Source organism: Mustela putorius, unplaced genomic scaffold (assembly GCF_011764305.1).
Source record: "Mustela putorius furo isolate JIRA1106 unplaced genomic scaffold, ASM1176430v1.1 tig00004068_pilon_pilon_pilon, whole genome shotgun sequence".
Lineage (NCBI taxonomy): Eukaryota > Metazoa > Chordata > Mammalia > Carnivora > Mustelidae > Mustela > Mustela putorius.
This window is the reverse complement of record NW_025422199.1, coordinates 434,266-460,881: the sequence shown is the minus strand read 5'-3', so window position 1 is coordinate 460,881 and position 26,616 is coordinate 434,266. Positions and strand designations below refer to the sequence as shown.

At 37.8% G+C, this 26,616-nt stretch overlaps 1 protein-coding gene across 3 annotated transcripts in view; it reads right to left on the bottom strand.

Moving 5' to 3' along the window:
- The window catches only part of FAM120C (family with sequence similarity 120C), a 125,471-nt gene that overhangs the window by 89,256 nt on the left and 9,599 nt on the right, over positions 1-26,616 (bottom strand). For all 3 annotated transcript variants that reach the window (XM_045072779.1, XM_004780587.3, XM_045072778.1), the window contains exons 2-4: positions 13,052-13,298; positions 11,114-11,196; positions 5,993-6,121 (exon numbers count right to left, since the gene is read on the bottom strand). In XM_045072779.1, coding sequence (XP_044928714.1) covers positions 5,993-6,121; positions 11,114-11,196; positions 13,052-13,298 — 459 coding nt within the window. The remainder of the gene's footprint in view (positions 1-5,992; positions 6,122-11,113; positions 11,197-13,051; positions 13,299-26,616) is intronic.

Genomic DNA, 26,616 nt, shown 5'->3' with positions numbered 1-26,616 from the left:
ACAGATGACAGATGTTGGGGAGGATGTGGAGAAAGAGGAACCCTCCTACACTGTTGGTGGGAATGCAAGCTGGTGCAGCCACTTTGGAAAACAGTATGGAGGTTCCTCAAAAAGTTGAAAAAAGAGCTACCCTATGATGCAGCAATTGCAATACCGGGTATTTACTCCAAAGATACAAATGTAGTGATCTGAAGGGGCACTTGCATCCCAATGTTTATAGCAGCCATGTCCACAATAGCCAAACTGTGGAAAGAGCCCAGATGTCCACTGACAGATAAATGGATGAAGAAGATGTGGTGTGTATGTGTGTGTGTATGGAGGTGTGTGTGTGTGTGTGTGTGTGTATTATGTGTGTGTGTGTGTATTATGTGTGTGTGTTTGTATATATAATACATATATACACACATCCATCATACACATTCACACATAGACATATATATGATGTATATATTTAAAGAAGAACTAATTCCTATTCTCCTGAAACTGTTCCAAAAAATAGAAATGGAAGGAAAACTTCCAAACTCATTTTATGAGGCCAGAATCACCTTGATCCCAAAACCAGACAAGGATCCCATCAAAAAAGAGAGCTATAGACCAATATCCTTGATGAACACAGATGGGAAAATTCTCACCAAAATACTAGCCAATAGGATTCAACAGTACATTAAAAGGATTATTCACCACGACCAAGTGGGATTTATTCCAGGGCTGCAAGGTTGGTTCAACATCTGCAAATCAATCAGTGTGATACAACACATCAATAAAAGAAAGAACAAGAACTATATGATACTCTCAATAGATGCTGAAAAAGCATGTGACAAAGTACAGCATCCCTTCTGATCAAAACCCTTCAAAGTGTAGGGATAGAGGGCACATACCTCAATATCATCAAAGCCATCTATGAAAAACCCACCGCAAATATCATTCTCAATGGAGAAAAACTGAAAGCTTTTCCGCTAAGGTCAGGAACACGGCAGGGATGTCCATTATCACCACTGCTATTCCATATAGTACTAGAAGTCCTAGCCTTAGCAATCAGACAACAAAAGGAAATTAAAGGCATCCAAATCGGCAAAGAAGAAGTCAAACTATCACTCTTCGCAGATGATATGATACTATATGTGGAAAACCCAAAAGACTCCACTCCAAAACTGCTAGAACTTGTACAGGAATTCAGTAAAGTATCAGGATATAAAATCAATGCACAGAAATCAGTTGCATTTCTCTACACCAACAGCAAGACAGAAGAAAGAGAAATTAAGGAGTCAATCCCATTTACAATTGCACCCAAAACCATAAGATACCTAGGAATAAACCTAACCAAAGAGGCACAGAATCTATACTCAGAAAACTATAAAGTACTCATGAAAGAAATTGAGGAAGACACAAAGAAATGGAAAAATGTTCCATGCTCCTGGATTGGAAGAATAAATATTGTGAAAATGTCTATGCTACCTAAAGCAAACTACACATTTAATGCAATTCCTATCAAAGTACCACCCATCCTTTTCAAAGAAAAGGAACAAATAATCCTGAAATTTATTTGGAACCAGAAAAGACCTCAAATAGCCACAAGAATATTGAAAAAGAAAGCCAAAGGTGGTGGCATCACAATTCCGGACTTCAAGCTGTATTACAAAGCTGTCATCATCAAGACAGCATGGTACTGGCACAAAAACAGACACATAGATCAATGGAACAGAAGAGAAAGCCCAGAAAGAGACCCTCAACTCTATGGTCAACTAATCTTCGACAAAGCAGGAAAGAATGTCCAATGGAAAAAAGACAGCCTCTTCAATAAATTGTGTTGGGAAAACAGGACAGCCACATGCAGAAAAATGAAATTGGACCATTTCCTCACACCACACACGAAAATAGACTCAAAATGGATGAAGGACCTAAATGTGAGAAAGGAATCCATCAAAATCCTTGAGGAGAACACAGGCAGCAACCTCTTCGACCTCAGCCGCAGCAACATCTTCCTAGGAACATCGCCAAAGGCAAGGGAAGCAAGGGCAAAAATGAACTATTGGGATTTTATCAAGACCAAAAGCTTTTGCACAGCAAAGGAAACAGTTAACAAAATCAAAAGACAACTGACAGAATGGGAGAAGATATTTGCAAATGACATATCAGATAAAGGACTAGTGTCCAAAATCTAGAAAGAATTTAGCAAACTCAACACCCAAAGAACAAATAATCCAATCAAGAAATGGGCAGAGGACAGGAACAGACATTTCTGCAAAGAAGACATCCAGATGGCCAAACGACACATGAAAATGTGTTCCATGTCACTCGGCATCAGGGAAATACAAATCAAAATCACAATGAGATACCACCTCACACCAGTAAGAATGGCTAAAATTAACAAGTCAGGAAATGACAGATGCTGGAGAGGATGCGGAGAAAGGGGAACCCTTCTACACTGTTGGTGGAAATGCAAGCTGGTGCAGCCACTCTGGAAAACAGCATGGAGGTTTCTCAAAATGTTGAAAATAGAACTGCCCTATGACCCAGCAATTGCACTATGGGGTATTTACCATAAAGATACAAACGTAGTGATCCGAAAGGTTATGTGCACCCGAATGTTTACAGCCGCAAGGTCCACAATAGCCAAACTATGGAAAGAACCTAGATGTCCATCAACAGATGAATGGATAAAGAAGATTTGGTATATATACATAATGGAATACTATGCAGCCATCAAAAGAAATGGAATCGGGATGCCTGGGTGGCTCAGTTGGTTAAGCAGCTGCCTTCGGCTCAGGTCATGATCCCAGCGTCCTGGGATCAAGTCCCGCATCGGGCTCCTTGCTCGGCAGGGAGCCTGCTTCTCCCTCTGCCTCTGCCTGCCATTCTGTCTGCCTGTACTCGCTCTCTCTCCCTCTCTCTCTGACAAATAAATAATCTTAAAAAAAAAAAAAAAGAAATGGAATCTTGCCATTTGCGACAACGTGGATGGAACTAGATCCTATCATGCTTAGCGAGATAAGTCAATCCGATAAAGACAACTATCATAAGATCTCCCTGATATGAGGAAGTGGTGATGCAATATGGGGGCTTAAGGGGGTAGGAGAAGAATCAATGAAACAAGATGGGACTGGGAGGGAGACAAACCATAAGTGACTCTTAATCTCACAAAACAAACTGAGGGTTGCTGGGGGGAGGGGGGGTGGGAGAAGGGGGGTGGGGTTATGGACATTGGGGAGGGTATGTGCTTTGGTGAGTGCTGTGAAGTATGTAAACCTGGCGATTCACAGACCTCTACCACTGGGGATAAAAATATATGTTTATAAAAAATTAAAAATTAAAAAAAAGAATACAGTATATAGTACATTTAACATACAAAATATGGGTTGACAGTTTATGTCATCAGTAATGCATCCAAGCAACAATAGGCTATTAGTAGCTATGTTTGGGGGGGGATAAAAATTATACATGGATTTTTTAAAAAGATTTTATGTATTTGTCAAATAGAGAGCAAAAGCACAGAGAGCTGAAGGCAGAGCAGGCAGAGGGAGAAGGAGCCTTCCTACTCAGCAAGGAGCCTGACGTGGGGACCCTGGGATCATGACCTGAGCTAAAGGCAGATCCTTAACTGACTAAGAAACCCAGGCATCCCTATACATGGATTTTTTACTGCATGGGGTGGGGGGGTCAGTTTCCCTAACTCCCATGTTATTAAAGTGTCAATCGTATATTTAATATAAGAAATTCCCATTAAAATCCCAGCAGGATTATTTTTATGGCTACAGAAAAGATTATTCTAAAATGATTATGTGATTTGGTGAGTGCTGTGAAGTGTGTAAACCTGGTGATTCACAGACCTGTACCCCTGGGGATAAAAATATATGTTTATAAAAAAAATTAAAAAAAAATTAAAATAAAATAAAATAAAATGATTATGGAGAGAGAAAGGAATTAGAATAGACAAAATAATTTTGAAAAAGATAAAGAAAAATAAAATTGGAGGGATCACTACTTAATTTTGACTTACCATAAAGCTACAGTATTCAAGACAGAGTCTTATTTGCAAAGAAATAGACACATGGGTCAACTCAACAGAACAGTGTTCAAAAATAGACCCACACAAACAGCAATTTATGGAGAAAAGACAATCTGTTCAACGAAATGCTGAAAACAACTGAACATCCATATGCAAAATGTAAATAAAAACACCTGACAGGTTATACAAAATGAACTCAAAATGGATGATTTGTTCTAAATGTAAAATATAAAAGTATATCATTTTTATAAGAAAACAGGACAATATTAGCACACCTGCAGTTAGGCAAAGGATTTTTATATATGACACCAAATGCATGATCCATAACAGATGAAAATTTAAAACTTTTCCTTTGTAAAACATACTGTTAAGGGGTGCCTGGGTGGCTGAGTGGGTTAAAGCCTCTGCCTTCAGCTCACATCATGATCCCAGGGTCCTAGGATCGAGCCCCGCATCAGGCTCTCTGCTCAGCTGGGAGCCTACTTCCTCCTCTCTCTCTGCCTCCCACTCTGCCTACTTGTGATCTCTCTGTCAAATAAATTAATTAATTAAATATTTTTTAAAAAGACACTGTTAAGAGAATGTAAACATGAACTATGGGCTGGGAGAAAATATTAGCAAACCAAATATCTGACAAAGGACTTTAAGCAAGAATATATAAAGAACTCTCAAAAATCGACAGTGAGTAAATAAACAACTCGTGTAAAAATGGACAAAAGACTGTTGAAGAACATTCACCAATAAGGGTTGATGAATGGCAAATACACACAAGAAAAAAGTGTTGATCATTACTCATTTGAGAAATTCAAATTAAAATTATGGATAACTACCACTATACCCCTTTTAGAATGGCTGTAAAAAAAATACTGACAGTAACAAGAACTAGGGAGGAATGGAACAGCCACACTGGAAAATGGTTTGGCAGGGGCTTATAAAGTTATAGTTAGATATGTACCTACCATATGACCCCGAAATCCCACTCCTAAGCATTCACACCAAGGAAATGAAAACTTTTGTTCATAAGAAAAAGTCCGGTATACAAATGTTTATAGCAACTCTATTCAAACCACCAAAAATTGGAAACAACTCAAATATCTTCCAGGGGTGAATAAATAAACATATTATGGTATAGCCACACAAGGTATACTACTTGGTAATAAAAGGAATGAATTATTGATATGTGTAATATGTAACAATTTAGAAGATTCCTGAAGGCATTATGTTGAAAGAAAAATGTTATTCTTAAAAGATTACATACTGTATGATTTCATTCATATGTTATTCTCTAAAAGATATAACTGTAGTGACAGAGAACAGACTGGTAGTTTGCAGGAGGTAGTGATGTTTGGGTGTGATTACAAAGGGATAGCATAAGAGATTTCTGGGGTGGTTTAATCTACACATGTGCTAAAAATTCACAGAACTATATACACACATATATAAACATTGGTTTTACTTTATGTTAATTTTTAAAATAAACTGAAAAACCCATAGTATAAGTATAAATTAAATTATTAGAAATGACAAATTCCCAGTAGAGCCCATATTTCATTATTAACAATGACATATTGATTTTTGTTTTATGTGGACCTTGTAGTCTTTTTCATTACCCATTAACCTCTACTAAGCAAAAACTTCTTTAAAGTATACATTGAAACAAATAGAAGAAAAGAAGGACATATTCTAGAGTGATAACTACAGCAAATTGTTTGTGAACAATGAGATTTTAAGTGGCTTTATTTTCTAAATTTTCCAGAATGAGCTTATATAACATTGATAATTAGTGGGGAAAAGCTAAAGAACCCTTTCAGCCCAGGCCTAGTATTGTTTTCAAAGGAAACTTTAGGGCTCTGGTCTGTAAGCATGGAGAAGACAAGCAGCTACAAGGAGAGAAGGTAGGTAGCACAGAGGAAAAAAAAATCAGATCTGCTGGTGGTACTAGTAAAGGTAAGAAAACTGGTGACTCTTAAGTAGAAGCCAACTTACCTGAGACTGTTTGAAAACATCCTTCCCAACCACATCCAGGTTTGAGGGGTCTTTGATGGAACTAACATACTCAGAAACAGCCTTGATCACCACATCACAGGGAGGAAGCACCAGCTGATGAGCTCGTACCTAAAAGAGATAAGATACCAAGGTACACTGACATCAGTGATGGATCACTAAGACAAAGAGTGAGGTAGGGGGCGCCTGGGTGGCTCAGTGGGTTAAAGCCTCTGCCTTCGGCTAAGGTCGTGATCCCAGGGTCCTGGGATCGAGCCCCACATCGGGCTCTCTGTTCCGTGGGGAGCCTGCTTCCTCCTCTCTCTGCCTGCCTCTCTGCCTACTTATGATCTCTGTCTGTCCAATAAATCAATAAAATCTTTAAAAAAAAAGAGTGAGGTAGGCCTAATACAGAGAATTCAAACTCAGTAAATGTACTGATAGTTAAAATCTTTTCTTTGAAAGTATTTTCCCCTGTAATTCTCAGTATACAACACTTGGAAAAGATCAAACAGTATGAAGAAAGATAACATCGTATCATTTATAATCCTACTATAGAGAGAGCCACTAGTTGATGACACTGTCATAATTCATCAGTTTTCTTTCATAATACCATTTGGCTGCTTCAATATTTTGCTATTAAAGGTAAGGTTTTAATTTATAGACCAGGTTTGGATCCCGATTTGAACTAACCACAAAAAAGCCTTTTTGGGACAATCAGGAAGATCTTAAAATGGACTAGATATTAAAATGTTACCAAGAGGGCTCCTGGGTGGCTCAGTGGGTTAAGCCTCTGCCTTCGGCTCAGATCATGATCTCAGAGTTCTGGGATCGAGTCCCGCATTGGGCTCTCTGCTCGGCAGGGAGCCTGCTTCCTCCTCTCTCTCTGTGCCTACTTGTCATCTCTCTCTGTTAAATAAATAAAATCTTTAAAAAAAATGTTACCAAGAAATTATCATTAATTTTGTTAAGAGTAGTAATAGCATTGTGCTCATGCATGAAAATGCCCTTATGTTTTAGAGATGCATATCGTAGAATGTGCAAGTGAAATGACTTGAGGTCCAGAATTTATTTTATAATACATTAGCAACAGAAACAAACAAATAAACAAAAACCAGCAAGTGTGGCTACATCTTGATAACTGTTGGAGCTAGAAGATGTTACAATAGTGACTGCCTATGCTATTATTTTCTCTATTTTTATCATGCTCGAAAATTTTTTAAATACAGGGATTTTTAATGCCATGATAAAAATGTAGGCATGATTTGTTGTTTACTTTCCAGTTATATAATTACAAGCTTCCTAAAATTATAATTAGTCAAAGAGTATAAACTTCTTAAAGACTTTTTATATAAAATTGTTTGGGCAAAAGTCTGTACCACTGATTCCTTCAACAAGTGTTTACTGTTTACTAACTAGGTACTGTCACAGGCACCAAGAATAAAGCAGTGAACAAGACAGAAAGATCGCTATCCCTATGCAAGCTTAAATTGCAGTGTAGGCATGTCAGGATAGGGTGAGGGGAGTCAAACAGAATAAAAAAGTAAAATGCATACTGTGAGATGTAGATAAGTGCTACGGAGAAAATCTAAGCAGAGGATGGCCTTGGGAATTCAAGTGTGTGCATGCATGTGCACAAGCACATAATATTAAATAAGATGGTCAGGAAAGGCCTCACTGAGAGAATGACATTTGAGAAAACCTCTTAAGAGTGAGGCACAAAGCTATGTGGGAGGGAAAAGCATCCCAAATAGAGGGAATAATAAGTACAAAGGTTCTACAAACAAAAGAAAAGAAGAGATGACATAATAACTGTAACAGAGGCCAGTGAGTACAGGACTTTGTAGGCCATGGTCACAATTGAGTGAGTGACATGAAGAGCCACTGGAGGATTTTGAATACAGAAGTAACATGATCTGAGTCAGTTTTTACCCTTCACTCTTGCTGTTGTACTGAGAATAGGTTTTGGGGAGGGAAGAGTGCAAACAGAAGACCAATAGTCAATAAGCTGTTCTAATAATCCAAGCAAGAAATAATGGTGGCTTGACCAGTGTAGTAGCAATGAAAATGGTGAGAAGTGGACATATATTAGAGGGAGAACTGATGGTATTTGCTGGCAGAAGAAATACAGGGTGTGAGAAAGAGAGCAAGAAGTCAAGGATGACCTGTGGTTTTTGGCCTGAGCAATTAGAAGGATGAGACTGCCATTAATAAAAATGGGGAAGGCTCTAGGAGGAACACATTTAGGTGAAAGATCACAAGTTTCCACTTAGATACACTTCCTTAAGATGTTTAGTAGGCTGTTAGATATTACAATCTGGAGTTCAAGAGGGATGTCAACACTAGAGATACAGATTTAGGAGTCATCAAGGGACTGGTGATACTTAAAGTCATGAGATTGGACGCTATTAATCACTAAGGCAAAATGTGTAGGGAGAACTGAGAGAAGGGACCAAGGACAGAATTCAGGGACACTCCAAACATAAGAAGTAGAGAAGAAGACAAAGAAGCAACAAAGGAAACAGTAGCAGCAGCCGGTGAAGCAGGAGGGAAACTAGAAGAGAGTGGTGTCCTTAAAGCCAAGTGAAGAACATGTTCTAAGGAAGAGGGAGTGAGCAATTGGGTCAAATGCCACTAACTGGTCAAGTAAGATGAAAACTGAGAACTGGCCATTAGATTTATTAACATCAAGGATTATGAACATCTGGACCTCATCAAGAACCATTTAAAACAGACTGCAGAAAGAATAGGGAAAGTGGATAACAAACAGTTCAAGTGTAGATGATTCTCTAGAGGGTTTTGCTATAAGGGAAGGAAGAAATGTGGGCCATAGAGAAAAGGAAAGATGGAACAATAGCTTTGATGGAGGGAGTAAGGTCAAGAGCAGGATTTGCTTTATTTTTTTAAGATGGATGCATGGTTATAAATCTGATGGGAAAAATCCAATGAAGAGAGAAAAACTGATGATGCAGGAGAAAGAAGTAAGAATTGCAAAAGTGATGCCCTTCAGTTAGCAAGAGGGAATGTGATTTGGCATGTCAGTAGAGGGGTTGGCCTTAGATGGGAACATGGACAGGTCATCCACAGTTAACACAAGGCAAGCAGAACACGCGGGCACATAGATGCATGTAGGTGAGAAGATGAAAGGCTAGGAGCCGGTGAAGTGCTGTTTCAAATGTTTCCATTTCCTCAGTGAAATGGGAAGCTAGCTCATGAGCTGACAGTGAGCAAGGAGGAGGGAGTATCAGCAGCTTGAGGAGAGAGGGAAAGGTATGAACTAGCAGAGTGAAAGAATTAGAGAAAAGTTATATATTCACCAACTTACACTACCACCAGAAACGTATGGGAGTATCAGTTTCAACATAGCCTCGACAGGAGTGGACAGACTCGTCTTTCAGGATCTGCCAAACTGTTAGGTTAAAAAAAAATATTTGATTTACATGTGTGATCACTAGGAAGATTTAACACCTATCTAGTCATACTATTGACCACTATATTTCTTCTTTTGTGAACTGTCCACTTCAGTCTTTCGCTCATTATCTCATTTACTGGGGTATTAGTATTTTACTTCATAGGTTTATATGAATCCTTAAGATATTAAGGGTATTGTCTTGAAGAGATGGTGCTGGGAAAACTGGACAGGTATATGAAGAAGAAAGAAACTTGTCCATTCTCTTACACCATACACAAAAAGAAACTCAAAATGGATTAAAGACTTAAATGTGAGACCTGAAACCATAAAAATCCTTGAAGACGGCACAGGGAGTAATCTGTTTGACAATGGCTATAACAACATTGTTCTAGACATGACTCCTGAGGCAAGGGAAACAAAAGGAAAAATAAACTATTGGGACTACAAAATAAAAAGCTTCTGTGCAGTAAAGGAAATAATCAACAGAATGAAAAGGCAACCTATAACTGAATGGAAGAAGATGTTTGCAAATGACATATATGATAAGGGGTTTATATCTAAAATATAGAACGAACTGATATAACTCAATACCCCAAAAGACAAATAATCCAATTACAAATGGGCAGAAGACATGAACAGAGATTTCTCCAAAGAAGACATGAAGGTGGCCAACAGACACATGAAAAGATGCTCAATATCACTTAACATCAGGGAACTGCAAATCAAAACTAACAATGAGAATCACCTCACACCTCTCAGAATGGCTGAAATCAAAAACACAATGAACAACAGGTGTTGGTGAGGATGCGGAAAAAAAGGAACCCTCCTGCACTGTTGGTGGGAATGCAAAGTGGTGCTGGCACTGTGGAAAACAGTATGGAGTTTTCTCAAAAAGTTAAAAATAGAACTGCCTTACAATCCAGTAATGGCACTACTGGGTATTACACAAAGAACATGAAAACACTAATTAAAAACTATATATGTACTCCTATGTTTATTATAGTACTATTTATAATAGCCATATTATGGAAGCAGCCCAAATGTCCATCAACAGATAAATGGATAAAGAAAATGTGGTATGTATGTATGTGTGTGTGTGTATGTATGTGGGTGTTATGTGTATGTGTGTGTGTGTGTATATAAATATATATATATATATATATATATATATATTCAGCCATAAAAAGGAATGAAATCTTGCCATTTGCAATGACATGGATGGAGCTATAAAGTATACTGCTATGTATACACTGCTAAGTGAAATAAATCAGTCAGAGAAAGACAAATACCAATGATTTCCCTCATATGTGGAATTTAAGTAAGAAAAAAATGAACAAAGCAAAAAAAAAAAAAAGAGAGAGAGAGACAAATCAAGAAACAGACTCTTAACTGTAGAGAATTGATGGTTGCCAGAGACAGGGATGGGTGTGGAGATGGATTACATAGGTGATGGTGACTAAGGAGTGTACTTGTCTGGGTGAGCACTTGATGCGTGGAATTATTGAATCACTATACTGTATACCTCAAAGTAATATAATACTGTGTGTTAACTATACTGGAAAAAGATATTAAGGGTACTGATCATAATTATAATTTCTGTATTTGAAATATTTTAAGCCTAATGAAAGGTAATTATTCTATCAAAACTCCAATGGAAAAAACCTGATATCCCCTAGGCATGGATGTATAGGCAGGAAATGGGGGCACTTTACCTTAAGTGATGCAAGGGGATGCTCTGGTCCCAAGAGGCTCCAGTGAAAAGCAGCCAGGTCCTCATCTGGAAGAATGTGGTTACCTATAAAGTACATTTGTCATTTATTGACTGTGTAAATGTTTTCATAGAACCTCCAGGCCATGAAAGGGCTTCTGGGAAAGAAAATAATCAAATAATTCACAGAGGTGCAGATTCTCAATGTAGTATCTATAGTATCTATGTGTTGATTACTTACTATGTATCACATGCATTATATGTTTTATTATTATAATAACCATGCCTAAGAGTATTATTATCCCCATTTTACAGATAAGGAAACAGAGGTTCAGACAAGTTTGGTGACATAGCCCAAAGTAGCTTGGTTAATAAGTGCCCCCACCAGGATAAGAAGCAAGCTCTAAAGCCCATGCTATTATCTCTCATCTAGTCATTCTGCCTTTTATAATAGCACCCACAATTACTGACTGCCTACTAAGTGCTGGGCATTTTATACGTCTCATTTCATTTAATTCTGTCAATAACACAATGAGGTATACTATTCCATTTCACAGATGAAGAAATTGAAACCAGGGAGGTGTGACTTCAGCGATTTGTCACAGGCCTAATTCTATGACTTGTGCTAACTCCATTAGATGTGCCAAACTCAAATCCTTTGGGATTATAAGCAGAGGTTACACCTGAGACAATATATTAACCTTCATGCTTAGAAAGCCACCTGAAAACATAACTCTCCGGGTGCTTGGGTGGCTCAGGTGTTAAAGCGTCCAACTCTTGGTTTCAGATCAGGTCATGATCTCAGGATCCGGGACTGAGCCCCGTATCAGGTTCTGCATTCTGCAGAAGTCTGCTTTAAGATTCTCTCTCCCAGGGGTGCCTGGGTGGCTCAGTGGGTTAAGCCTCTGCCTTCAGCTCAGGTCACAAGCCCAGGGTCCTGGGATCGAGCCCCGCATCGAGCTCTCTGCTCCGCAGAGAGCCTGCTTCTTCCTCTCTCTCTGCCTGCCTCTCTGCCTACTTGTGATCTCTGTCTGTCAAATAAATAAAATCTTAAAAAAAAAAAAAGATTCTCCCCTCCCCCACCTGCCTTTTCTCTCTCTCTCAAATAGAGAAATCTTAAAAAAAAAACAACAACCAACTCTCTGGAGTTTACTTTTTTTTTAAGATTTTATTTATTTATTTGACAGACAGAGATCACAGGTAGGCAGAGAGACAGGCAGAGAGAGGAGGAAGCAGGCTCCCTGCTGAGCAGAGAGCCCGATGCGGGGCTCGATCCCAGGACCCTGGGATCATGACCTGAGCTGAAGGCAGAGGCTTTAACCCACTGAGCCACCCAGGCACCCCTGGAGTTTACTTCTGAATGCATCTTTAAAAGATAAATTGATGGATGGCTAGAATGGACACATATATGATAAAGCAAGTATAGGAAAATGTTAATGGCAGAATGTAGGTGGTAGATACAGGATATATAGGATTTTCACTACCAAATTCTTTTAATTTTGCTGTGTGTTTGGAAATTCTTATAATACAATGTTAGCACAAGAGAAAAAGAAAAAACATATACAACAAATTTTGTTCTTCATCTAAACTGAGACAGCAGGAAAGAAATGCTAATGCTCTGAATAGGGAACCAAAACTATCTGGGGCTAGTAAAACATTTGGCCTAAGACAGTACTCTGTATAAAATGTTATGGAATTTAAGAAAAAAAGTTTTACAAAAATCAAAATAATTTTCTACGATGTCCTATATTAAATTCATAAGACAAACATGCTGAGTTTCTAATAAGAAGCCCAAAAGCCTGCTGGGTTTTCCCCAGTAGAGTGTTTAGCATGTGGACTTTAAAAAGATAAATTCAATTATGACAGGCTAAATTGCTGATCTTTGTGTCTTAACACTGGAACAGGAAACTTCACCAATCAGAGCCCGTTCTTGGATACCTACCTAGCAGTGCAGCAAATATGGGAAAATTCATTCGCTTCAAGCCCAGCTGCTTGGCTACCTCCTGCATCAGGAACTGATTGGTAGTGAGATTCTTCCCATTCCAGCTCAGCTTCAGAGCATGGGAACTGTAGTAAGAAGGAATATTGTAGAGAGCATACTCGGAATCATGGGCAAGAAGGCCATGGAAGCCATTTTCCCTGAAAAAAGCCACCACTTCCAAATGGTGATCTTCAAGGCTCTGAAAGACCTAGGAGGGAAGAAGAGAGGAACATGTCATGTAACAGAAACTGACTATTATTCGGTTAGAGTCCAGAAAGTTAGAAACAGACTTTTGTAGTTGAAATTTAAGATCACTCTTGAGATCTAAGATCATTGCTCAACACAATACTCAACAACAACAAAAGTGTCTCCCAGATTCAAACTTGATTATTCCTACTATAAACAAAGATAGTATTATCTATGTTTTCATTGAGATGCCCAGTGCTTTCATGAAACTGTGGTGTGAGGCATTTCAAGAGAATACTGAACTTAACATGGTATATATTACTTAAGTTTCTGCTGCACACAGTAACAGAAGAAATCTTGGTTAGAAAGATAATAAAGCTATTATTTATTGCTCATCACCTTCTATATGCCTTCTATATGCCACATATACCTTACCTACATTATCTCATTGTCAGAACAACCAAGAATAAGTTAGGTATGGATGAAAAAACGTACATGTAGAAATAGACACAGGTTAAATTAACATAGTTAGAATCTGATTCTAAGTTCATTTTTTTTTTAAAATCTAACACCTGTCAAAAAAATCCTTGCTTGTGGATACCTGGGTGGCTCAGTTGTTTAAGCCTCTGACTCTTGGCTCAGGTCATGATCTCATGGATGGTGAGATGGAGCTCCAGGTTGGACTCCATGCTCAGTAGGGAGTCTGCTTGAAAAGTCTCGCCCTCTGCCCCTCCCCCAACTCACCGGGGTTGGTGGGGGGTTGCTGCACTGTCTCTCTAAAATAAATAAATAAATCTAAAAAACCCTTGCTTGCTTTCTTAGGAACATCTTAGACCACAGAGAACTTCCAGCAGGTAGAGGTCAGAAACGTCATCCCATTTTGGAAATGGGAAAACTAAGTCTATGAGAGGTTGGCTGCCCCTAAAGCTGCATAATGAATGAGAGTACACAGGATTCAAACTCAGGCTGTTCTGAATCTGGAATGCACTTATTTCTACAGTACCAGGCTTCTTCCTAGGGAACATTATATTTCATGTAACAGAGGCAGACCCTTAAATGCCCTTCCGTTGTATGCCTCTATCCCTGCACTTAGAACATACTGAGATAATCTGCATACTGGCTATACCTTGCTAACTTCCTTGACTACAGAGACTTAATTTATCTCCTTATTCCTGATTCCAACATAAAACCTGGAGCATTACAATATGAATAATAATGGTTAACAGATACTGAATACATACTATGTGCTAAGCAGCATTCCAAGTACTCTGCATTCATTAACTCATTTAATATTCAATCTTATAAGGCCATATCTATTATTATCAGCTCCATTTTTACATTGCTATTCCTAAGGTCGCATGGCCAGAAGGAACAAAGCCTGGATTTTGGCTCTAGAACCTATGGACATAAATATTTTTGCTGACTCAACTAACCTATTTTATTTTCACTTAAATTAAAAAATAATGGATAAGGAAGATGTGGTCCATATACACTATGAAGTATTATGCCTCCATCAGAAAGGATGAATACCCAACTTTTGTTGCAACATGGACGGGACTGGAAGAGATTATGCTGAGTGAAATAACTCAAGCAGAGAGAGTCAATTATCATATGGTTTCACGTATTTGTGGAGCATAACAAATAGCATGGAGGACATGGGGAGTTAGAGAGGAGAAGGGAGTTGGGGGAAATTGGAAGGGGAGGTGAATCATGAGAGACTATGGACTCTGAAAAACAATCTGAGGGTTTTGGAGGGGTGGGGTATGGGAGGTTGGGGGAACCAGGTGGTGGGTATTAGAGAGGGCATGGATTGCATGGAGCACTGGGTGTGGTGCAAAAACAATGAATACTGTTATGCTGAAAAGAAATTAAAAATAAATAAATAATTACAAAATAATGGTAGTTTTCTGCAGCCTGACTGGAGTTTCAATGCATTAAGCTTCTGCTAGGCTATGGGAAGAGACTAGTCACAGCAGATAGTCATGTCACACATTAAGTCCACAAGGGGAGGGTCACTGATAAGCAGATAGCACACAATGTGTGTACATGTTTGTTTTCCAAGCAAAGGAACCAAAAATCCTTACTTTGTGCGGCAACATATTTACACCTAGAGTTATGATGAACTCCAATTGAGTCAGAGTAGGAGTACAGTTTATGCTGTCTACTGGTGCTAGTTTGTTCCAGCAGACCTCTCATACAAGTCACTCATTGAGCATTCATCCGTACCAGGAGTAGTGCTAGGTATGGTACCTTCCATCTCTTCATCACAATCAGACCAAGTAGGTGTTACAAGTCCCATCTTACAGATGAGGAAACTGAGGCTCAGAGAAGCAACGTGCCTTGCTCAGGGCCACGGAGCATTCCAAATGTCCATCGACAGAAAAAATGGTTAAACAAAGTATTGCATAACCATACAAGGGAATATTATTTAGCTATAAAAAACAATGAAGTACTGATTCATGCTACAACATCAATGAACTTAAAAACAATATCGAGTGCAAGAAGCCAGACAAAAAGGCCACATATTATACGATTCCTTTTATATGAATTTTCCAGAATAGAAAAATCCACTGAGAGGGAAAAATAGATTAGTGGTTTCTAGGGACTGAGGGAAAAGGGAAATGAAGAATGACTGCTAGAAGGTACTGAGTTTCCTTTTGGGGTGTTAAAAATGTTCTGGAATTAGACAGTGATCATAGCTGCACAACTCTGTGACTACAACTTATACACCTTAAAAATGGCAAATTTTGGGGTGCCTGAGTGTCTCAATTGGTTGAGTGGCAGACTCTCGATTTCAGCTCAGGTCATGACCTCAGGATCCTGGGATCAAGCCCTGAGTCAGGCTCTGCACTCAGTGGAAGTCTGCTTAAGGATTCTTTCTCTCCCTCTCCCTCTCCTCTCACTCAACTGTGCATTTTCTCTAAGTAAATCTTTTTGTTTCTTAAGTAAATCTTTTTAAAAAATGGTAAATTTTATGGTATTATGTGAATTATATTCCAATTATTAAAAAGCAGAACTAGAATTCAAATTCAGCCCATGCTCCCTAAATCTCACTTTTAAAATGTATGGAAAATTTTAAACACACAAAGGTAAAGGAAATACCATAACGAATCTCTATGATACCATTATCCTGTTTCAACCACTATCAATGTTAAGTCATTGTTTCATCTACTATGCTGCCCTTTTGTTCTGGCATTTTAATTTTTTTTAAAGATTTTATTTATTTTTTTGTCAGAGAGAGATAGGGAGGGAGAGAGAGTGAGCAAGCACAGGCAGAGTGGCAGGCAGAGGCAGAGGGAGAGGCAGGCTCCCTGCCAAGCAAGGATCCCAATGTGGGACTCCATCCCAGGCTGCTGGGATCATGACCTGAGCCGAAGGCAGCCGCCCAACCAACTGAACCACTCAGGCATCCGTTTTCTGGCATCTTTAAATGCACTTTTTAAGTCATGACTAAAAAAAAAAAAACACATAAAATTCACCATCTGAACCATTTTTAAGTGTATAGTTCAATAGTGTTAGATTTAATAACACTGTTGTGAAACACATCTCCAAAACTTTTTAATCTTGCAAATCTGAAACTCTCTACCCATTAAACAACTCCTGATTTTCACCTCTCCCCCAGCTCCTGGCAACCACCCTTTCAGTTTCTACGAATTTAACTACTTTAGATACCTCATATAAGTGGAATCATACAATACTTGTCTTTTTATGACTGACTCTTTTCACTCAACATAATGTCCTTCAAATTCATTCACACTGTAGTATGTGACAGGCTTTCTTTTTAAGGCTGAATAATTTTCCATTCTATGTACACACCACAATTTCTTCCTCTGTTAATCAATGGACTTATGGGTTACTTCCACTTCTTGGCTATTATGACTAACACTGCTGTAAACATAGATGTGAAAAATATCTCTTCAAAATCCTATTTTCAGGGGTGCCTCGGTGGCTCAGTGATTAAGCATCTATCTGCCTTCGGCTCAGGTCATGATTCCGGGGTCCTGGGATCAAGCCCCACATGGGGCTCCCTTCTCAGTAGGAAGCCTGCTTCTCCCTCCCCCACTCCTCCTGCTCGTGTTCCCTCTCTCACTGTCTCTCTCTCTGTCAAATAAATAAATAAATAAATCTTTAAAAAAAAAAACAAAACAAAATCCTGTTTTCAGTTCTTTTGGGTAAATACTCAGAAGTGGAATTGCTGAATCACATAGTAGTTTCATTTTTAATTTTTAAAAAGAACTTCCATATTGCTTTCCATAGAGGTTGCTTGATTTTATATTCCCACCAACAATGCACAAGGTTCTAACCTCTCCACAACCTCACCAAAACTTCTTTTCCTTTCTTTTTTATAGTAGCAATCCTAATGAGTATGAGGTGATATCTCATTTTCATTTGCATTTCTCTGATAGTTAATGATGCTGAACATCTTTTCGTATGATTGTTGGTCATTTCTGGCATACTTTCAAGCAAATTCCAGATACCAAATCACCTATACATACTTCTTTCTTTATCTGTAACAGATGAAGAGTTAAAAAAGAACACACAAAACTATCATCTCACCAGGGGCGCCTGGGTGGCTCAGTGGATTAAAGCCGCTGCCTTTGGCTCAGGTCATGATCTCGGTGTCCTGGGATCGAGCCCCGCATCGGGCCCTCTGCTCAGCAGGGAGCCTGCTTCCCCCTCTGTCTCTGCCTGCCTCTCTGCCTACTTGTGATCTCTCTCTCTGTCAAATAAAATAAATAAAATCTTTAAAAAAAAACTATCATCTCACCAAAATTAACAAGTTTTTTAATATCTTAATATCCAGTTCCTACTCTATTTTCCAAGATTACCTTAAAAATGTCTTTTGACAGCTGGCTTGTTCAAATCAGGATCCCAATAAGGTCCACATGCTGTACTTGGTTGATATGGCTTCTAAGTATCTTAATTTTAACAGTTGCCCCTGCCTTTATTAAATGCCATTTACCTATTGCAAAAACCATAACTCACTTTTTAAATTACAAAGATAATATGGATTATTCTACAGATGGTGTTGAGATAACTGGACATTCGTTTGAGAACAATAAGACAGATCCATTCCTCACATTTTAACTAGGATAACCATAAAAATAATATTAGATTTCATGGGGATTTTTAAAAATATAATTTCACAGTGAGGAAAATTTATGTGTAAGAGAAAACCCAGTAAGAGTAAAGAGGAAGATCAATCCTTAAAAATAAAACAGGGACGCCTGGGTGGCTCAGTTGGTTAAGCAGCTGCCTTCGGCTCAGGTCATGATCCCAGCGTCCTGGGATCGAGTCCCACATCGGGCTCCTTGCTCTTCAGGGAGCCTGCTTCTCCCTCTGACTCTGCCTGCCACTCTGTCTGCCTGTGCTCGCTCTCGCTCTCTCTCTGACAAATAAATAAATAAAATCTTTAAAAAATAATAATAAATAAAATAAAATAAAACATTATTAAAAATAAAACATTATTAAAATAAAACATTGTTTGGGAAAAGCCAAAGTAAGTAAACTCAAAAGACAATTGACAAACTGCAAAAAACCCTGCATAGAGGGTTAATTTCTCTAATAGAAAAGAAAAAACCTAACAACACAAGAAAACAGTTCACACACAAAAAAATGAAAAAACAAATTGATTGTAAGCATATAAGAAAATGATCAAATTCACTTGTGTTAAGGGAAAATTAAAACAATACTGAAAGATGGTATTTCAACTATAACATTACCAAATATTATACTGGTAAGGGAAACAGGCACACACAAATATTGAAGGTAGGCATGTAAATGGTATAATCTCTATGGAGAAAAATTTGGCAAGATCTGTCAAAATTACAAATGCACATATCCTTTGACCCAGTAATTTTGCTTCTATGGATTGATCTTTTAGATATGTAAAGTACTTGGAACAACACAAGTGCTTAGGTATTGGCAAGAGCACTGCAACTGTATAAGTATTTGTTATAGTATTATTATAATAGCTGAAAACTGGAAAAAATCTAACTGCCCATCAATAAGAGACTAGTTATATAAGTTATTACATAACCATACAACAGAATAAGGTGGAACCATAAAATATAAACACAAAACTTTTATGTACTCACATGGAAAAATCATGATATAGTAAATAGAAAAGTAAAATACAAATTATGTATAGTATGCTACTATTTTTTGAAATGTATATTTATGGTGTGTGTAGCAAGTAGTTTTAAGTATTTGCTCTCATAGGCATAATAACTGGAAAAATACACAACGGATTATATTGGTCAACTCTGGAGAAAAGAATCTAGTGACTATGTACAGGGGTGAAAGGGAGATTTTATCAAATATCCTTTTGTACCTTTTGAATTTTTATAATGTGAATTGCAATACTTAATACAAAAGATAAATTACAACTGAATAAAAGAATATACTCCAGATCAAAAAAATAAAAAATACAGAAAGGTATATGATGAAAAGTAATACAGGGATGCATCAGAGATATTGTGGGTTCAGTTCCAGCACACTGCAATAAAGCAAGTATCTCAATAAAGCAAGCCAAATGAACTTTTTGGTTTCCCAGTGCATGTAAGTTATGTTTACACTATACTGTAGTCTATTAAGTATGCAACAGCATTATGTCCCCAAGTATATTCCTTAGTTTAAAAATCCTTTATTGTTAAAAAATACTAACAATCATCTGAGCTACAAGTCATAATCATTTTGGTGGAGCAGGGTTTTCCCTTGATGTTCATGGCTGCTGGCTGATCAGGGTGGTGGATGCTGAAGGCTGGAGTGGCTGTGGCAATTTCTAAAAAGACAGTAATGAATGTCACACAGATTGACTCTTCCTTTCAGGAATATTTCTCTGTAGCACCTGGTGCCATTTGATAGCATTTCACCCATAGTAAAATTTCTTTCAAAAGTGGAGTCAATCCCTCAAATCCTGCCACTGCTTATCAACTAAGTTTATGTAATATTCTAAACCACTTGTTGTCATTGCAACAATCTTCCCAGCATCTTCACCAGGAGCACATTCCATCTCAAGAAACTACTTTCTGTGCTCATCTATAAGAGAGAACTCCTCACCCGTTCATTTTATTATGAGATTGCAGCAATTTAGTCACACCTTCAGGTTTCACCTCTAATTTCAGTTCTCTTGCTTTTTCTACCATATCTGCAAAGTACTTCCTCTGTTGATTTTGAACACCTCAAAGTCATCCATGAGGGTTGGAATCAACTTATTCTGAACTCTCAATAATGTTGTTATGTTGGCTTCTGCCCATGAATCATGAATATTCTTAAAGGCATTTAGTATTCCAGATGGCATCTAATACCCTAGATGTCAATTCTTCCCAGGAGATTATCAGTTTACTCTGCCCAGATCGATCAGAGGAATCACTACCTATGGCAGCTATAGCCTTACAAAATTTCTTAAATAACAAGACTTGAAAATTGAAATTATTCTTTAATTCATGGGCTGCAGAATGGGTGCTGTGTTAGAAAGCATGAAAACAACATTAATTTGGTGTATATCTCCATCAGAGCTCCTGGGTAACCAGGTACACCGTCAATGGGCCATTATATTTTGAAAGGATTCTTTTTCTGAGCAGTAGGTCTCACCTATGGGCTTAAAATAGTCAGTGAACCGTGTTGTAAACAGATATGGTGTCATCCAGGCTTTGTTCTGCCATTTATAGAGCACAGGCAAAGTATATTTACCATAATTCTTAAAGGCCCTAGGATTTTCAGAATGGTAAATGAGCACTGGCTTCACCTTAAAGTTACCAGCCACATTTGCCCCTAACAAGTTAGCCTGTCCTTTGTAGATTTGAAGCCAGGCATTGACTTGTCCTCTCTAGCTATGAAAGTCCTGGATGGCATGTTTTTCCAATAGAAGGATATTTCACCTACATGGAAAACCTGTTTAATGTAGCCTCCTTCATGGAATACCTTAGCTAGATCTTCTGGATGACTTGCTGCAGCTTCTACATCAGCACTTGCTGCTTTACCATACAGTTTTATGTTCTGGAGATGAATTCTTTCCTTAAACATTACGAACCAACCTCTACTAGCTTCAAACTTTTCTTCTGTAGCTTCTTAGAATTAAGGAGAGTTAGGGTCTTCCTCTGGATTAGGCTTTGACTTAAGGGGATGTTGGAGATGGCTTGATTCAGCAAAGGCTGTTGGAAAAATGGTACCAACAGACTTGATGCAGGGTTGTCAGAAATCTCCAATTTGTAAAAAAAAAAAAAAATGCAGTGTCTGAAATGCAATAAAGCAAAGGGCAAATAAAATGAGGTATGCCTGTAGTCCTTATGCCCCCATTCACTAAAGGTAATAATTATTTCAGGTCTCTTCTCTGAGAAGTATGATTAAGAAGATCTAGGGCTAGGCTGGGAATATATTTCTTAGACCATTTTATTGAGGTATGATTGACATACAAATAGCTGTACATAATTAATGTATATAATTCAAGTTTAGAAATAAGAATCATCATGTCTATGCCATAAACATACCCATAACCTCCAGAAGTTTCTTCCTGCCCTCTTATTTTTTGTGATAAAAGCACTTAAAATAAAATTTACTGTCTTAGCAAAGTTCTAAGTAACTTATTAATCATGAGCACTATGCTATATAGATCTCTAGGATTCATTTGTCTTCTATAACCAAAACTTTGCACCCTTTGACTAATACTTCCCCAATAGTCCTTCCTGACAGCTCCTGGCCACCACCATTCTACTCTCTGCTTCTGTGAGTGACAATTTTAGATTCCTCATATAAGTGGTATCATGAAGGACTTGTCCTTCTGTGTCTGGCTTATTTCACTTAGCATGATGTCCTCCAGGTTATCCATGTTGTCCCAAATGGCAGGATTTCCTTTTGTAAGGCTGAATACTATTCTACTGTCTGTATAAACCATATTTTCTCTATTCATTCATCCAACAATGAACACTTAGGTTACTTTCAAGAACCCCAGATGATTGTCATGATGAGGCAAGTTGAAGAAACAGTGCTCTCTAGTCAGATCACACCGCATGGCAATTTATTTTTTCGCAAAATATCTAGAGTTATCTGATGGCAACTAAATCCTGACCAGGGAAAGGAAGACGCCTTCTAGCCACAATGCTCCTCAGAATAGCTGAGTACCCTGGCTCCATTTCCATGTGTGATGACTGCTACCACCTGTAAGCAGACTGACTTCCAGTTCCTGGCTCAAACTGATTCAGTTATTTGTTAACCTTGCAATTTTTCAAGAGACTAAAATGATTTAGGTGAGTTTAAACAACATACCCAAAATACTTAGAAAAGAAGCACACTTGAACTTTAAAGAAAGTAAGAGTTGAGATTCTGAACAACTGCCTACAGCTTTTAATTGCTAGCTCACTCTTCAGTACAACAAATACGAATTGAAGACCTTCTAAGTGCCAGGATGCAGACGGCACAGAGTAAGACACTTAACATACATGTTAACAAGTTGGGGTGCCTGGGTGGCTCAGTAGGTTAAGGCCTCTGCCTTCGGCTCAGGTCATGATCCCGGGGTCCTGGGATTGAGCCCCACATTGGGCTCTCTGCTCTGCAGGGAACCGGCTTCCTCCTCTCTCTCTGCCTACCTCTCTGCCTACTTGTGATTTCTGTCTGTCAAATAAATAAATAAAATCTTAAAAAAAAAGAAGTTATTACCACAGGATGCCATGGAAACATAGAGGAAAGGGACTTAACCAGTCAATGAGGCAATGCTATCCAGAGGATGCAACACTTTTATTTATAAAACTCAAGGGAAAACAACTCTCTGAGAAAAGTTTAATGTCTCATTTCACTTTGTAAGTCAAGGAGAGGAGTGGATTATGTTTAAGTTCACTTTAGCAATAGAAATATGGACAGTTTACATTTCAGCTGCAAGGCCTTTGTGCCTTGGAGTCTAACTACTGAAAAAAATGGAGACCAAAACTACTACTGAAACAAATTTTCATCACTACATACTGTGTAGCCCAGCAACTGGTAAGAGACCAAACTGAGAGTCATGAAGCTAAAGAATATAGAACTCAAAAGTAAGAACAGCAGCAATTAAAAAAAGAAAAACCAATTTAAGGCAACATCAACAAATTGGCCTTCTCTCCTGACTACAGGAATCTCAACTATCTACATACACATGCATTGTATAATCTTTGCCATTAAATATCTCCTTCAGACGAGAGATAGAACACTGATCCAATGTTGGTAAAGGCTATTAAGGTACTAGTTTTAATTTGCAAATACCCAATTTTAGTAACCTCAATTACTATGAAGCTATGTGGTTCAATTGGGGGCTAGAGACTACTTTGAGAGTAACTTCTACCATTGGAAGATATAGCAGGAATTTCAGTATCTAGTGGACCTTTGCTTAAATTCCAGTGATGGGTAAGTCATGGGCAAGTCACTTAGCTTCTTCATCTATAAAGTCGAGATTTTGCAAATTCCTGATTTTAAGACTTGGAAATTACTACTCATAAATTATTGAACACTACATATGAAACTTAATGATGTACTCTAAGTTGGCTAATTGAATTTAAATAAAAAAGACTTAGAGATTATATAAAATACCTTGCATGTAGGATCAGAAAAAATGGTTATAAAATAAATTATAGTCTGTTTATTTTGCAGAGATGAAGCCTATGGTGTGTACTACTCTCTGTAGGTCCTGAGAAATCATTTGAGACAAGTAGATACCAGTATAGGCTACCTGTTCTGCCCAAAGCAAATTTTAACGAATGAGAAATCAGAAAGCCTGTTACAAAAATAGAAAAAGTTCATTATTACATTTGTATGTGTGTGATTTATTCTCCTTTAACTTGCAACAGGTATAATGCCTTTCTTACACACTAAGAGGTCAATATTAGGTCTTATATTTTTGTGTTAAGATGTGTAGTAAAGAATTTAGCCTTTGGTCCCTTCATTGGGAATGATTAATTTTACCCTATTTCATAATAGAAAACAGCTGTTTAGAAATGCAGGCATTTCTTAACAGACATTTTACACAGTGCTTTTTTTTATATATTTAGGGTAACAACTCCCAAGATACTTGTAGAATTCTGGTATTCCAAAGATATTGTGCTTCATTTTCAGTACCATCGTACAGTAATTCAGTATCACTATTGCAGCTCTTCTTTCACACCATGAACATTAACTGAAAAAGGCTAACTGAACAATATTAGTTCCTTTTCATAAAATATAATACCAGAGAGAGCCTTTCCTGGAATGTAAAAGACACTTCCGCAATTTTGGGGATCTAGTTCAGGCCATCACTTTCATTTCTTGGAAATGAATTTCAGCACAGTAAAGAAGCCAGTTTATCACCCGCCAAATGAGTTTCCCAAAGGCATAATTTTGCTAGGAATGAGCAAATACAACCATGCATTTGTGAAGCAACTTTTGAATAAATCTGCTTTTATCCAGAGTGCCTAGATGAGTTGCAATGTCAACCAAACAGATCAAATATTTTATTTCAATCTTTGCTAATGTACTGAATGGCCTTTGGATGCCAAACAAGTCCCCACTACCCTGCCTTTTTTTCCAGTATCTTGCTACCATACCTCAACTAAGCCAACCTATATATAATAGGTTAGATTTCTATAACGTCTAGCATCTAATAAATCAAAGTATTCAACTGTGTTTGGTGTAAACCATAATGTTAACCACTAGATCCTGACATGATTCATTTTGAACATTTCCACACGAAAACTGAATCCCTAAGAAGTGACACAATGAAAAGCTTTAAGTCCTTATAAAGTATTTCTGCTTCAGATTAAAGTATTCTGAGCCCAAGATTAACACTACTATTTGCAGAAGCACTATCTGTAGTTATAATTTTGACCAACCTATACTAAAATTTTCAAGACTTTCCTCAACACACAAAATCCAGGTTTTTCTGAATGTACTCGTAATAGACTCCAAGTCCAAAAGAGTCAGATTCCACCAAAATTCTTAACACATAAATTTTATCTAGGTGCAGTTGTTCTCAAACTTTAGGGTGCATCAAAATCAGCTAGAGGGCTTGTTAAAACAGATTGACAAGCCCCATATTCAGTTTCTGACTCAATAGGTCTAAACCAGGGCCCGAGAATCTGCATTTCCAGTTTCCAGGTGATACAGTACTGTTGGTCAGGGACCAAACTTTGAGAATTATTGGCTAGGCACATAGTTAAGTGTATAGGTATTTGGGTAGTGTTTAGATCTCTTGTAACTAGCTGCAATTTAAAACTTCATAAAACTTCTTGACCCAATTTGTCCTAAAAGTGTTCAGCCACCAATCTTTAACATCCTGAGCAACAGTATTTCCTATCTTTACAAATGACTGCTTATGATGTAATTTCTGCTGTACTCAACAAGACAACTTTTTTCTTAAACCACCACCTATGAAAGACTTTCAAGCCCTGGCAAATTCTTCATTCACTATATAAATGCAATTCATAACAGTATCACTTGTTCTGTTTTTATTCCAAAACACAGTCTATTGAAATTCCAAGCCCTCTTAAAACCTCTTTTTGTTTCAGGACTCCTCATTTTTATACTAGTCATGCTTCTTACAATGGTTTATTTTGAAATGGTCTCTTAAACTGCAGTATTTCAACACATATTTTATTTAGATATAATATAGAGGAATATGTGACCTTCTTCAGTTGATACTGTCAGCTTTTTGATTTGAGAGAGACAGAGGCAGAGAGAGAGAGAGAAAAGACGATGCCTTGAGCCCAATGACTGCTTCTTGCCTTAGGGCATAAAATATATGTAGACTTAAGTGTATTCTTTGTGATGTAAGAGTGCCTAGAAGATGGACTGGTCTGTTCTTATAGATCTGGTTCAGATGCTTTGGGTGTGCTAAGAAATATTCGATAGACCAAATTTAAGCCTTACATAGTGACCTTATATGAAGATTTATCTGTAAAAATTGTCCTTCTTATAGACATGCCTGCCTATGTGCAAACTGGCAAAAGGAAGTTTTCCAAATTTGAAAGATACCTTGGTTAAGAATTTGAAGCATTGTTTTAAAAATTTCATTAGTTATCTAACAAAACAACCCTTCATTCTTTCAACCAATGCTTTTTGCAGCTTGGTATGTGTCCAAATACTGTGTAAGGAGATGCAAAGATGAATGAAATATGGTCCCTTCCATCAAGTCACCTGCACATAACAGATAATCACAATGTATTACAGTATAAGCCAATGGAAATATGTAAAGAGTACTATGGGAACACAGGAGGGACTGAAATTAATACAAACTAACACATATGTATAGTATGTTCCCATACATTATACCCAGTAGTTTTCTTGACTGTCCTGGGAAACATGGTATTACTTCCTTATCCATTTTATAAATGAAGATCTTC